This window comes from Carlito syrichta, unplaced genomic scaffold (assembly GCF_000164805.1).
Source record: "Carlito syrichta isolate Samal-C Ts95f unplaced genomic scaffold, Tarsius_syrichta-2.0.1 Scaffold301538, whole genome shotgun sequence".
Classification (NCBI taxonomy): domain Eukaryota; kingdom Metazoa; phylum Chordata; class Mammalia; order Primates; family Tarsiidae; genus Carlito; species Carlito syrichta.
Window position 1 is genome coordinate 121,281 of NW_007245634.1, and position 14,813 is coordinate 136,093.

The following is a 14,813-nucleotide window of genomic DNA, read 5'->3' on the forward strand; positions in this document are numbered from 1 at the left end:
GGCCGCTCCCGGCCACTGCACTCCAGTCTGGGCAACAGAGTGAGACTCCAACTCAAAAAACAAAAAAAAAACAAAACAAAACAAAAAAAGAATTCCTGAATTATCTAAAACTGGATATACAATTCTTTACGAGTTTGTAAATATGTGGCTTTTGATGGGGAAATAATTCACAGCTTTCAACAATTCTCAAGCTGCTCAACTAGCCAATTTAAGAGCCAGTATATTTTTATTTATTTACCTGAAATAATGGTAGTAGAATCTGCTTCTTAGTTAATACCACGAATCAGGCACACGAAAACATATTTCTCAATGCTGTTTCCTCTGTCACAGCCAAACAAAAAGCAACTTACCTTTGCAGAGTCATATTCAAAGAGCCTGTGCAACCCTTAATCTTGTTCTGGGCTTCCAGGTGAGTCATTCCATGTGCACTTATTCCATCAATGCTGAGAACCACATCGCCTATTCTCACATTTGCCTGGGATGCCTTACCACCATCTTTTAGCTGTAACAAATACAATTCATTAGGAGTATTACTTTTCAAAAAAATGAAGAATAATAAATGCAGGTGAAAAATTATACTTGTGTTTATACCAAAAAAAGTATATTAATATACAATTAAACTAATACAAAATTATCTTGCTTAACATGTAAAGTTAGCATTCAAATGATTTTCATATTTATTGTCTTAAATTCTTATTTGTTCCATAAAAAGCGGAAATAATTTTCTGGGATTCTCTGATAATTTGTCCATTTCTTTACTGTGCAACAGTCGTTGTATGATTGTTATGAATGAGGAAGAGAAGCAGTCAAGGAAACTTCGCATTTTAGCAGAAGAAAAAGAATATCATCTGAATGGGGTTTTTGTACTCTTTCAGAAATAATTTTTAAAAGCTCTTTAAACAGTTATATTTTTGCTTGAGCACAAAGAATAATACAGAGGGAGGATCTACAAACGATCCTTCCTGTTGAGTCCAGTTCATATCCAGTGTCTACGGATTGAATTCTTTCAATCACAGGCCCAAAAGTATCTTTTATAGTGGGTGTGCTTCTTGCCCCAAGCATTTAGCAGGAGGGAAGGAAACTCGTTGTATCTGAGACTGCCCAACTTTGTATATCATAGTCCTTAATCCCTAATCTTTCTTCTCCTGCTCAATAAGACTTTCTATGTGTTTACATTCTTTAGTTGCACGTATATATATTTCATTGCTCCAAAAGAAGCAAATATAAAATTACAGTAAAATGAATGACAGTGAAATTTTCATAGATACTTAGAAATATGAAACAAGTACACGGCCAGGTGTGGGGTCTTACACCTGTAACCCCAATAGTCTGGGAGACTGAGGCAGGAGGATTACTTGAGCCCAGGAGTTCAAGAACAGCTTAGGCAACATAGCAAGACCTTGTCTCTATTAAAAAAAAAAAATTAGCTCGGTGTAGTGGCATGTGCCTGTAGTCCCAGTTACTCAGAAGGCTGAGGTGGAAGGATAGTCTTATCCCAGGAGGTCGAGGCTTTGGTGAGCTGTGATGTGCCACTATACTCCAGCCTGGGCGACAGAGTGAGACCCTGACTCCAAAAAAAAAAAAACAGAAAGAAAGAAAGAAAAATAGAAACAAGTAAAAATCAAACAAAGAAACAATTCTAATTCAAGTGACAATTCAGCATTCAAGACTTATAAGCAAATCACACTGAACCTTGGACTGCTGGAAGGTGGGTGAAACTAGGCTCAAAAAGAAAGTAAACGGTATTCCTCCAGCACGTGAAATTAAAGATCTTATAGAGTGCTTCCGTTTGCGATTATAACAAAGTTCTAGAAATAGACAGTGATGATAGTTACACAATAATGTGAATGTGTTCAGTAAATGCAATTGAATTTTATATTTTAAAATAATATAGTTAACTGTTATATATATTTTACCATAGTTAAAAAATTAATGTGTTTAGAGAATATTTTATTTAAATTACTTTTTGATAAAAACAAAACAATACAGCACAAAATTAAAAAACCCTCAGCTCACTAAACAAGAATTGAGGGCTGAATTTCATAATTTGAAGGTAAAGCAATCAATACGATGGACATTATTGGTTCAGTTAGGTTTTGATTATCATAAGTTGTCAAAATATTTCCTTAAAAATATGATCAAGGTAGGCCAATCCCAGTATACAAGAACAAGTACTCAGATTGAAAAATCAAGAAAATCACCCCACATCTCTATCAAAAATTTAAAAAAGAAAGAAGAAAGTCAAACTGTCTGCTAGAAATATCAAGGCAGAAACCATGTCTGTGTTTTCTTCCTTCACAAGATGTATGCTCAACGAATGGATGCCACAACACGCATTACCTAACACTGGCAAACTATTTGGCTTACATTAAATTGTTATATTAGGAAAACCCAAACCTTGAAATAATTTGTAATTTACAAATATTTTAGCATATAACAATCAAGTGACCGACACAGTTCTTAAGATTAGGAAGAGAAAATGTACAGTAAAGATATATAAAATCTAACACAAATTATTTATAAAAGTTCAAATCCTTCAAATACTCTTTATCACATATACACAGTAATTTTGTTTTCATCTTTGCACTGACAAAAACAAAACAATTCCTTTCAGCTACCCAGATGCTTAAAGGTAAGAATAATTAGTGAAATGTTGATAATAAATAAAACATCAAAACATTACTCATATCTATCTTAGCAACATAGCTATATTCTATGCACATGTTTATAAGCATGTACATACACACATACACATACTTTTCTTTATATCAGAGGATTGATAAAGTAGTTTCAAAATTTTATGAATATTAAATGTAGTCGGACGTGGTGGCTCACGTCTGTAATCCCTGCATTTTGGGAGATGGATGCCAGAGGACTGCCTGAGACCAGGGTTTGACACCAGCCTGGGCAACTTGGCGAGACCTCATCTCTACAATTAAAAAAAAAAGAATTATCCATGCATGGTGGCACACCTATAGTTCCAGCTACTTGGAAAGCTGAGGTGGAAGGTTCACCTGTGCCCAGCAGACTGAGGCTGCAGTGACAGTGAGCATGCCACTGCACTCCAGCCTGGCTGCCAGAGTGAGATTCCAATTTTAAAAAAATTAAGCTGGGCTCGGTGGCTCAGCCTGTAATCCCGCCTTTGGGAGGCTGAGGTGAGTGGACTGCCTGAGCCCGCGGATTCGAGACCCGCCTGGGCAGCAAGACCTCATTTCTACAATAAATTAAAAAAAAAAAAATCAGCCGGGTATGGTAGTGCATGCCTGTAATTCCAGCTACTTGGAAGGCTGAGGCGGAAGGATGACCGGAGCCCAGCAGGTGGAGGCTGCGGTGGCCAGCAGTGGCTACTGCACTCCAGTCTGGGCGACAGAGTGAGACTCCAACTCAAAAAAAAAAAAAAAAAAAAATTAAATGTAATGAATTTCAGGATTACAGAACTGAATCCAAGAAGAATATTATTAAGTATGGGCCAGGCATGGTGACTCAAGTCTGTAATCCCAGCACTTTGGGAGGCCAAGGCAAGAGGATTGCCTGAGTCCAGAGGTTCGAGACCAGCCTGAACAACTTGGTGAGACCTCATCACTACAATAAATCAAAAAATTAGCCGGGTGTGGTGGCACACACCTGTGGTTCCAGCTACTTGGAAGGCTGAGGTGGAAGGATCAGCTAAGCCCAGCAGGTTGAGGCTGCGGTGGCCTAGAGTGTGTCACTGCACTCCAGCTTAGGCGACATAGTGAGACTCCAACTCAAAAAAAAAGAACATTAAGTATGTTTATGTTTTAAAACACTGTAAGCAGACATTCATCGTACTTATTAAAAAATGAAAACAATGTGTGAACATGCAATTTTAGGAGTAAGAAAGAAATCTTTAGAAACAACAATAACTTGCTAAGTTAAGGTGTGGCTGTGTGCTCCTTGAGCTATAGTCAGGTCATGTTTTCGTAAGCTTTGGCCCCCTCCCCTACCTTGGGGAGGTGAATCTCCTCTTTCTCTCTCTTTATAATTTCGTTTTTTTTTTTAAAAACTGTATTTCCTAATCTAACTTCTGTGCAATTCTTTGCGTCTGCCTAGTGGCACCGGATCCCACACGAGATACCCACATCCGCAGTGGGCCTGATCTAACATTCTGGAGGCCCTGCTGGGAATGTGACCTAACATTTTTGGAGGTCCCACTGAGATTTGCCGTACTCTCACTCTCTCATTCTCCTCTCCCACCAAGATTTGCCACTCTATCGCTCACTCTTTTCTTTTCAAATCCTAGTCTCTCTGTCTCTCTGTGGAGAGAGATAAGGTACTTGATTATCTTTTATCTGCTACTCACTCTTATCGAGCTGCATCGAACGAACCTCTCCCTGTTCCCTGTCGCCTCAGCCTTGTCAGGTGTGAAACTGCATCTTCACTGGTAGGGACAGCGCTACAATCCCTGTTCAGCAGGAAGCAGTTACAGAACTCCCACCACCATGGCAGCAATCATGTGACTAACCCACCCATCTGCCTGCTGTCAGTGCCTATCCTTACCTGCCCCTTCAGGATGGTGTGGAGCAGACTACCACCCAATCACCTTAATGACCTTCCCCCATCAAAGGGAAGGATTAAAAGGATTCAACTATGAACAACCAGCAGCCGTTGCCATACCAGACTCTCGTGTGGCCAGGTGCTCTTTAAGCTATGGCTGTCGCCATGTTTCTTGGCTTTGGCCCCCTTCCCTACCTTGGGGAGGTGAATCTCCTCTTTCTCTCTCTCTAATTTACTTTTTAAATAAACCATATTTTCCAATCTTAAAAAAATATATAAAATAATGTGACCTTAGCATAGTAAATAATACATATACTGTTTTAATAATTAGTATTTCTTTTTAATTTAACTATTAAAGAAAATAATGTAATTTAACAATAGAAAATACCAATTTTTCTTCTCTTTTGCACAGAACTAAATTGTTTAAAATGTGAAGTACATTTATAAAGAAAACAGTTCCTAAAGCCAGTTATGCCACTACTTGCTAAGAAATTTTGGGGGCAAGCTGGGGTCGGTGGCTCAGCCTGTAATCCCACACTTTTGGGAAGCTGAGGTGAGTGGATTGCCTGAGCCCGCGGGTTTGAGACCCGCCTGGGCAACACGGCGAGACCTCATCTCTACAGTAAATCAAAAACTAGCCGGATGTGGTAGCGCGCGCCTGTAGTTCCAGCTACTTGGAAGGCTGAGGTGGAAGGATCGCCAGAGCCCAGCAGGTCGAGGCTGCAGTGGCTGGGAGCAGCTACTGCACTCCAGTCTGGGTGACAGAGTGAGACTCCAACTCGAAAAAAAAAAAGAAATTTGGGGGGTCACTTAGGTTACAGGATTGTTATAATGATTACAAGAGATAATAGTTCAATAACATTAGCTATTACTATATTATTATTCCCTTGACCTAAGATTAACTGTTGAGAAATGTGGAGGTTGCATTTGATGATTTCAAAGGCCTTCTAAGATCCCTATCAGTTTTTAAAGGTTTATTTATTTGTTAGCTAGTATGCTAACTGTATAAAGACACAGGTTTAATCCTAAAACAAGAGTCTCATCTGGAAGACATTTGTTGGACAAAGGGACACCCATTACTTACCAAAAGGAGCAAATGAATTAAAATTTGGAATCCTGATAGTAAGTATAAACATAAGTCATCTTAGATTTTATTTTAGCCAAGAAGGGCAAGTATTAAAAAAAAAAAATTAACCAGAAATAGAATCCGGCTAAATTACCTTACCATCCTCCCATAAAGTAGCCCTAAAATACAAACATTAAAACCCATGGGCATTTGCTCTAAATGTACCCACCAGAGGAAACTTAAATACTCCCAATTCAGTAGTAATATAAGGAGAATCAACAATGTAGAAAGAAAAAGATAATGCAATCAAAGACAGTATCATAATCAGATAAACTGTTCTTGTTCCTTTGCTCCAGTTGTCTGCTGGACTCTTGAGAGTCTATCATCTCAAGATGTTCAAAATCAATTTCTTCCTAGTACTGCCTTTATTCTAACTGCCACCCTTATTTTCAGATCATGGAGCACAGAAATTCCACAGCCCCATAAATTCTGCCTCTTCCTTGGGTACCACATCTAGAAAAATCACTAAATTTTGTTGATCTTTTCACTCCTCTCCCAGGCTAGTCCTTACCCTGATCTTCTTTCATCTTGATCTTGCCTATCGCCTGCTTGCCTACCCTGAGTTCTCTACAGACCTTTCCTCCCTTCATACACTTCATGTGCCTCTCCCTATCCTCCATCTTCACATTTCCCAGTGTAGCCCCACTACCACTCACACTGGAGAGTTCTAATCCTGTCACCTTTCCCTGTTTATAACATGAGGGTAGAAAAACTTCAAATGTCTTCTGCTTTATACAATGTAAATGAAGTCAAAGTCTGAAATTCAAGCCATCTATAATTGGTCACCAACTAGTTTCTAACTTCAAAACAAACTCCATAAGGTCAGGGATCATGTTTTATCATTTGCTCTTCTCCAAGACCCTTGAATATTTTAGGTTTTAGAAAAACACTTGATTAGATTGTATTAAATAAGGAATCGGTAAACCAGTACATCAGTTTAATACGCTAAATTCTAATGGAAATACTCTTAATTCAAAAGAGAGAAAAATACATTGTAATCTAAAAATTAGAATCTCCAACTAATTAACAATTAGGCTGACCTAGATAAGGTCAAACTCTACTTCCAGTATAACAAAATAAATCCACTTTGGATAGTTAGTAATATGCAGTTTCTAAGACCTCCAAAGAGATGGTACAAGTTTCCTTGGTAACTTCATTCACCAAACAAGTGTTAGGAAGAGCTTTCCTGTATTTAATCTCAATCCTTTCACAACCAACTAGCAGAAGTGCAAACAAATGCCCATCACCATCTGAACAATCTTTCATACATTTAAACTTATATACAAACTCTTTTTTGCTTAAAGTTTTAAGTTTAGTAATATTAATCATCTTAGGTTTTTGACACAATGACATCTTTTGTAAATCTCTAACCATCTTCATTATTCTCTATGCAGGCTTCCTACTTACATGACTTAAACGTAAGCACATGAAGAGTTTGAACTAATGCTGTATTTAGCAGGGAATGCCCAAAAATAGAAACAATTTACAACTTGTGAGAAGGCAGCACCTCACTGAATAATCCTATGAGCTTCATTTATTCCCAGAACCACTTCTTCAAGCTGTTCACTCATTAGAAAGACAAATGTTTGAGTAGGATGCAGCATTATGATGAATTATAAGTAGTCAAGGAAAGACTACAAGGTCACTCATTATTTGCATAGCTCATTTTTTTACTGTTTTTGCAATTCTGAGTAGCTTAAATGTGCTTGAAGCAGTAATAACTTTCTGTCATCAGTAAATTTTGTACAATTATCTGCCAGCCAGTGTGTATATATTTCATAAATGCACAATGTGTAGGAAGGAAGCAGTTGTTGGAGGTTCCTGGGCCAAGATCAGTATAAATCAAACTAATCACAAGCAAACGCTTCTCCTTTGATCTTTAAATGCATTTTTCAGTACTGTTGTCCAACTTTCTGTACACTTAATTGTAGTTGTGTTTCTATAAAAGCATGACTTTCTGGTCTCACTTAAGTTTCAAGCATACATGGTTGCACATGTTGGAAGTCTGAGTTCAACTGTATTTTCTAATGCTGAAATGAAGGCATTTCATTTCAACTGTATTTTCTAATGCTGAAACCAGGACTAGTATCTTTGCTGAGCCTCCCCATTAACTTAGATAGAAAAGGATCTAGCATCAATTACCTGTACTTGGACTAAAGCTCACCCATACAAACAGCTGCATTTTAACCCTTTTGTCTGTTGTTATGTATTACAAGAAGTTTTCTCTTGAAAAGGAAATCCAGTCTTCAGTAAGATAGAGAGTGAGCGTGTGTGTGCGTGTGTGTGTGTGTGTGTGTGTGTGTGTGTGTGTGTGTGTGTATGTGTGTGTACATGCATGTGGTGTGAGGCAGGATGTAAGGGAAAAAGGAATCAGAGCCTTGAGCTTCCCTCATCTTCTTTTGACTAGAAAAAACCCAAAGGTCAATTTTCTTCAGTCATGTTGGGTGGGTAGCTCCTCTCACATAGTCTTTTACTACCCTGAAGAAGAAATGACCCCCAAAAAGTAATTAGTTCTTACTGGGCATTTACTGAGCACCAACAGTAAGTCAGGGACTCTGGGGGGCCCTCCATCATTCCTCACTATAGTAAGGTAGTTGTAGTCTGTTTTGCACATGGGAAAACAGAGCTTCAAAGTGGTTAAACGACTTGTCGATGTCCAAACAGCAAGTAAGATCACATAGTACTGGACATAGACTTTGACAACAGGCAGACATGAGTTTATATTCATGTTCTGCCATTAACTACTTGTATGACCTGAATTTACTTGACCTCTCTAAGTCCCAACTATCTCTCTTTGAAAAAGGGGACTAAAATTCCACATACCTCACAAAAGGTGCTGAGTAGGTTAAATAAAACACCAGCACAGCACATACCACAAAATGCACAGGCAGTATGCACTATTATTGCTCATTGTACTAGGCCACAAATTCACTAGGCAGGAAGCTTGCTTCAAGGACACATAGGGCAGAAAAGACAGCTTTTGAAACCAACTAGTCAGACCTGGTTTTTTACCTTCTTCTTCAAAGAAAGACCAAATATCTCTTTTTTATTTATTTTCTTCCCTCTGTCTTCTCTAATCCGAACTTTTCCCTCACTCACCAACGCGGATGGATGTGCCACAGATCCAGAATCCTAGCTCATGGCATCCTCCTTCACTGCTTACCACTATTCAGTTCAAACTCCATTCTCAGAGAATGGCGACCTCTTGTCACCACTTCCCAGGAGAGTTAGGTGTTGCCCAGGAACAAGAGGCTAAAGGATAAGATCAATAAGGTGATGCTGGTAAAGAAGTCTTGAGCTGGGGATTGGGGAAGGACGGGAATAAAAAAGAACAAGAGAGCACACAAGGAAATAAAGGAAGGTACTGGTATATATAGGATAGAACAGCACAAGGAAACGAAGGAGAGTATTGGTATACATAGGATAGAATATGGGAATCAAGACCAGGAGGGAAGTTATGAGATACCCCAGGTGAGGAAAGATGAATCCAGGCCTTGTCTCTGGGTGTGATATACAACCATATACACATGCACAAAATAGCATTTAAATTGAACAGAACATGAAAATAATCAATAATTACAAAAGAGAGAAGATTTTACATTTTTATTTGCATTGGGAAAATAATATACATGACTATAATTAATAACTATGATTTAAAGCCAATATAATCACAATAATATTTATGTGTCACAAACATGTCATTAATGTAGTGTTCTCAAATAAAATTTATAACTGAAATTACCCAAAATGTTTAGCCCCCATGCACTGTGTGGTTCCTATAGCATTTTTCCCTGAACTTTGTAACAAAAGAGAAAAGTAGTACTGTGTTTTAATAAAACTGCATTAAAATTAAAATATCCATATCTCAAGACAGCAAACCACTTAGACAAGGAACTCAGAAATGCACTAAATAGAAAAAAATTAACTTATTCACAGAGAAGTATACTACTTAGGATTCATAAGGAGTTACATATACCTGTTCTACTAACCTGTCCCCATAGCTATTACTTCTTGAGAGCACCTCCATTATAGAAGCATACCAATAGAGCTTTTATTTCTCAGAATAATAACTCTTTATGCCAGGTACTATTTTAAATTAGTCTAACCACTGAAGAGTTTTCTTTAAATGATCAATTAATACAGATGCTATAGTGCCCTAAGCCTTTTCATAAAGAGGCAACATGTTTAGCATCAGCAGTGACTCCAACAATGTCTTAGATTTTCTAATGAAACATAGCCTTCTGAATTATAGGAAGTGCTCAGTATGTACACAAAAACCCACTTGCCTTCCCTAGGAAATAAGCCAGTAGTTACCAAACTCAGAAAATAAGTGTCAGCCATAGAAATGATTTATTGAAAATATGTAAGCCCAAGTACATTAAGTAGAAATCAGTTTTACATTATAGATAACATCATTTTAATTGTCAGATGTTTACTACACAAAACAATTTATGCTCGTTCAAAAGAAATTTACTTTGGTAATTATCCTCTAATGTACTATGGGTAACAAGGTAGAGACAGGTACTTACATGATAAGCCATTATCAAAGTACAAGTTTTCAAACTTCTGCATATTTTCAACAAATATGGAATGCTTGGAAATGCATGACCCCAACACCATGGGTATGGCAGGAATGCCATCAGACTTAGTAAATGTAAAAAAGGAACATATAAATATGACAGTTATTTCCCATGTCCAAAAACCCTGGGAACTAAACCATGGGAAAATGGAAGCTGTTGTTTTTCTAACAGTACTGTTACCAAACGTTGAAGAAATGTGCTAATAAGATTATATTAATCTGATCAACAGGATATTTTTGAGGCAGAAAAAGCAATGAGAAAAGTGTTATTTAAAAAGCGAATTAATTAGTAGTTTCTAATTTTATTTTAAAGTGTATTTTCCAGTATATGCTGTAGAATTAAAAATTTGAATCCAGTCATATGAGATTGTGATTGAAAGTTTCTAGGTATCTATCTCCCACACACGTCCCAAGGTACAATAAATGTGACTTTTGGCATCACCACCCCCTAAAAAACCACATAAGAACATATAAGCATTAATCTATAATACAGAACTTACACAAGACTTGTTTTCCTACCAACAATAGTTGCTTCTCAACCACCACCAAGTATCACTAATCAATAAAATCCCAGTAGAGCTTTTATTAGCACCTGAGGGACTAATAAAGTGAGCAGAAATAAAATTTGTGAAGCACTGATTTTTAAAAACATTTCCAATAAGACTTTTTTCAAATTCTAATTTGTTTTCGAGGACTCTAGTGCCTGTTAATCCACCCTACAATATCACATTTTAGCACTTAACATTGTTCTGTCTTGCACTGTTTGTTTGTATATATTAGGTTGATGCATAAGTTCATAGTGTGTTTTTGGCATGGCAACACTGTGGTACTGAAGTCTACTGTTTGTCATTTGTCATTTGAACAATGTTGTACTTGTGACCATGCCTCGAATTTTGCAGATATGAATAAAGCTAGTATATTTGTGGGCTAAAGAGTATCAAGTGAAAAAACCCAAACACTTCGGACATATGCTTCTATTTTAATTTAACAGAGCAGTAAAGGCAGCCAAGGCAGCTTCAAACATTTGTACTATGTATGGGGAGAATGCCATCGGGGAAAGCATGGCAAAAAAATGGACTTATCATTTCAAAGAGGGCCACTGTGACCTGAGTGATTCTCCACATTCAGGAAGGCCATCGGGCTTTGATGAAGACCCTTTATACACTTTAATCCATGATGATCCAAATCAGTCAACCTGAGAATTGGCTACTGTGATGAACTGTGACCATAATGTCAACCATCATGTAACATTTGCATTCCATGAACAAGTGAACTTCCATTAACATTCCATGGGCTAGGAATTTATGCATCAACCCAATAGTGTTGGCACTTTGACCAATCTACCAATGTTACTTAACTACATTTAAAATGCCAATCTCTAGTTTAGATGTCTAATGTGAATATGCCTCTTTTGAATCTCAGGCTACTTTGAATTTAATACCTTTTCCTGTGAAATAAACTGATTTGGCTTTTTGTAGGTTAGAATGGTAGGGAGATCAAACAAGCAATCACTGATGTTTCTCTGTGAGCAAATGTGTGAAATCCCGACTCATGTGAGCACTGGTTACTTTAACAGTGGGCCTTATTTTTTGGTTATGAGTCATCATTTTACCCAAAAGTTAAAGAATATCCCTTATATGGTAGCAAAGAGGAGAATACCTCAAAGTATGTGTCATTCATGCCCTACAAAAACAAACAAGTAAAAGGGTGATTATGTTTCTTCCTTTATGTCACCACTAAGCTACCCAGGTCAAACTCAGGGCTTCTGCTAATACTGTACTGTTTGTTCTAGCAGTCTAACTGTACTTCCCATGATGAGCCCTTAATTCTTGAAATATCATCTTATTCTACTCCACCAAAGGCCAAAAAAATAGAAACATGTCTTCTTACATTGTGATTCACTATCAAGATGCCACATTAACATTTTATTTTATTGCTAATCCATATATGTCAAAGTCCAAAGGTTTAATGTATTTTATAGTTAATATGTGAATATTATTCTACCAGAAAAGTGAAAAGTGTGGTAGTTTGTAAAAAATAACATACCTATTGACGTCTCAAAAATCAAACATTTGTCTATTACAGAGAAATCAGTGCTTCTATGTAGTCCACTCTGGAATAATGGCACAGGTAGCTACAAAGGTTAAAAACAAATTAGTTGGCTGGGCGGTGACTCACGCCTTTAATTCCAGCACTTTGGGAGGCCGAGGTGAGAGGACTGCCTGAGCCCAGGGGTTAGAGACCAGTCTGGGCAACTTGGCAAGACCTCATCTCTACAGTAAATCAAGAAAAATTAGCCAGGCATGATGGTGCATGCCTGTAGTTCTAGCTACTTGGAAGGCTGAAGCGGAAGGATCGCCTGAGCCCAGCAGGTTGAGGCTGCAGTGGCTGTGAGTGTGCCACTGCACTCCAGCATGGGCAACATGGTGAGACTTCAACTCAAAAAAAAGAAAAAAGAAAAAATTAGTTAACTCTAGTTCACCTGGGAACAGATAGTCACATTTCAACTCTCCCTTCTCTCCATCTTAATGATAAGATGAATCTTCTGAAATTACATACAAATTTTGTGCAAGCATACATTTTCCATTAAGTAGGACCGTAACTTTCCCCAAATTCTCAAAGGCATCTAAGACCAAAAAAATTTTGAGAACTTATGATTTAATGAAACCTCAGAAGAGAGTTTCTCCAAGTGTGGTTCCTAACCACCAGCACTGTACCAGCATACTTCTACAACAGGGGGCAAAATCACAGGCCCTTCAAAACCCACAGGCTAAAGTTTCGAAACAAAAACTCCATTAAGCCTCAAGAATATGTAAGAACTTTTAAAACAGGATGAATATTCCAAGTGGTACAAGGTCATGATTTTCCATGTTAAGAAAAGTGTAGCTTATAAAAACAGGCATTTGCTTTTAAAATTTTTTTTTAAATATTCACATTTAATAAGATGTATTCTAACAAGTCACAACCTTCAGTTCTAAGAAAAGTTATAAAAGAACAGGTATGGCCTTTCCCTCATCAACTGTTTTATTCTATTTCTCTTCCCACATGGGTGTACCAATCTCCATAAAGCAGTGCTCTTTAAACTGTGATTACAGACTTATTCTTCCTCCAACTTGTCATGTATTATTTCTTTCATAAACTCTAATAAATTATTGGAATAATAAAATGTTAAGAAAAACCATACCAAATATAAGCCTAGAGCTTTTTATTATCAGATCCATGACATAAAATTACTCTGTCAAACTACTACAAAAGTTTCTAGATACTTACTGTCCATGTCTGTACTTCTTTCACATCAAACAACTGTAACCAACAGTTTTATTGGTCTGCAGCTCACACTCTGAAGATGCTCTTTCTAAGCAATAACTATAACTTATATTTCTGCCTATGCCATTGTACATGCACTTAAACACAATACACCACAAACACTGGATTAGTTACCACATTGCAAATCAAAGGTATTTCACTAACAGGCTATTATCTAGTCATTTAAGTCATTTCCTATTTGTTTGCTCTTATACTAAACATAAAGTGATGAATAGTATTGTTTGTTTGTTTGTTTATGAATTGGAGACTCACTCCATTGCCCAGGCTGGAGTACAGCGTCAACCTACTAGACTCAGGCAATCCTTCTGCCTCAGTCTTCCAAGTAGCCTTAACTACAAGGGCGTATTACCATGACTGGCTAATTTTGGATTTATTGTAAGTGAAGAGGTCTCACCCCTGGGCTCAGGCAATCCTCTTACCTCAGCTTCCCAAAGTGCTGAGATTACAAACTTGAGCTACTGCGCCTGGCCAGTATTGTACATTTATTTTAGCAAATTTATTTTTTTCTTTAGGAAAGGTATGCACATTTTACTTTTTGCTCTATGATGCCTGACTGCCAGCCAGAATATTTGTGTCCACTTATACTGTGTATGAAAGTACAAGTGGGCACAAATATCCCACCCCATTGCAGCCCTTAGTATTACAAAGGAAATGAGAGAGCAATTGTAGCTCTCCCCTACCACTAACAAATCCTGTGCCTTGGGCAAGTGATTTACTCCTCTGGCTTCATTCTGCTCAGCTAGAAAAGATGGCTGGATCAAATGTTGCTACAGTCCCTTTCAACTCTAAGAGATTATAAATATTTACACAGTCTTTACACTTTTTCATTAGTCTAAACAGTCATTACTACTAACATTCATTTTTCATTAAAATAAATGTATTATTGGCCAATTGTTTTATACATATTATTCTTGTTGTATTAAAAAAAAAACACTAAAATATTTGAGAGAATTCCTGGCATTAGCATGAAATGGTTAAAACTAGCTCTGGAGTCTAAAATGAGAACAAGAAGATCATTGCAAAACTGATTAAAACAGCAACAAAATTAAGAGTACTGGATGAACAATAATCAAGATAAATTTGAACATCTAGAAGTCAAGCTGGAAGTTACTAGAAGATCCGGATTTTGGTATAATCTAATATACAAGAAGATAAAAATAGCATGGTAATCAATGTTTCAGATATTACTAAGATGCAGATTGGAGAACCATTACACACACACACACACACACACACACACACACACACACACACACACACAGATAT

At 37.3% G+C, this 14,813-nt stretch overlaps 1 protein-coding gene across 5 annotated transcripts in view; it reads right to left on the minus strand.

The window, feature by feature from the left end:
* The window catches only part of PDLIM5 (PDZ and LIM domain 5), a 170,357-nt gene that overhangs the window by 101,121 nt on the left and 54,423 nt on the right, over positions 1 to 14,813 (minus strand). For 4 of the 5 annotated variants that reach the window (XM_021710786.1, XM_008054825.1, XM_008054824.1 and 1 more), the window contains exon 3: positions 351 to 502. The exons of the other annotated variant lie outside the window; for it this stretch is intronic. In XM_021710786.1, coding sequence (XP_021566461.1) covers positions 351 to 502 — 152 coding nt within the window. The remainder of the gene's footprint in view (positions 1 to 350; positions 503 to 14,813) is intronic. 5 annotated transcript variants of the gene reach the window in all.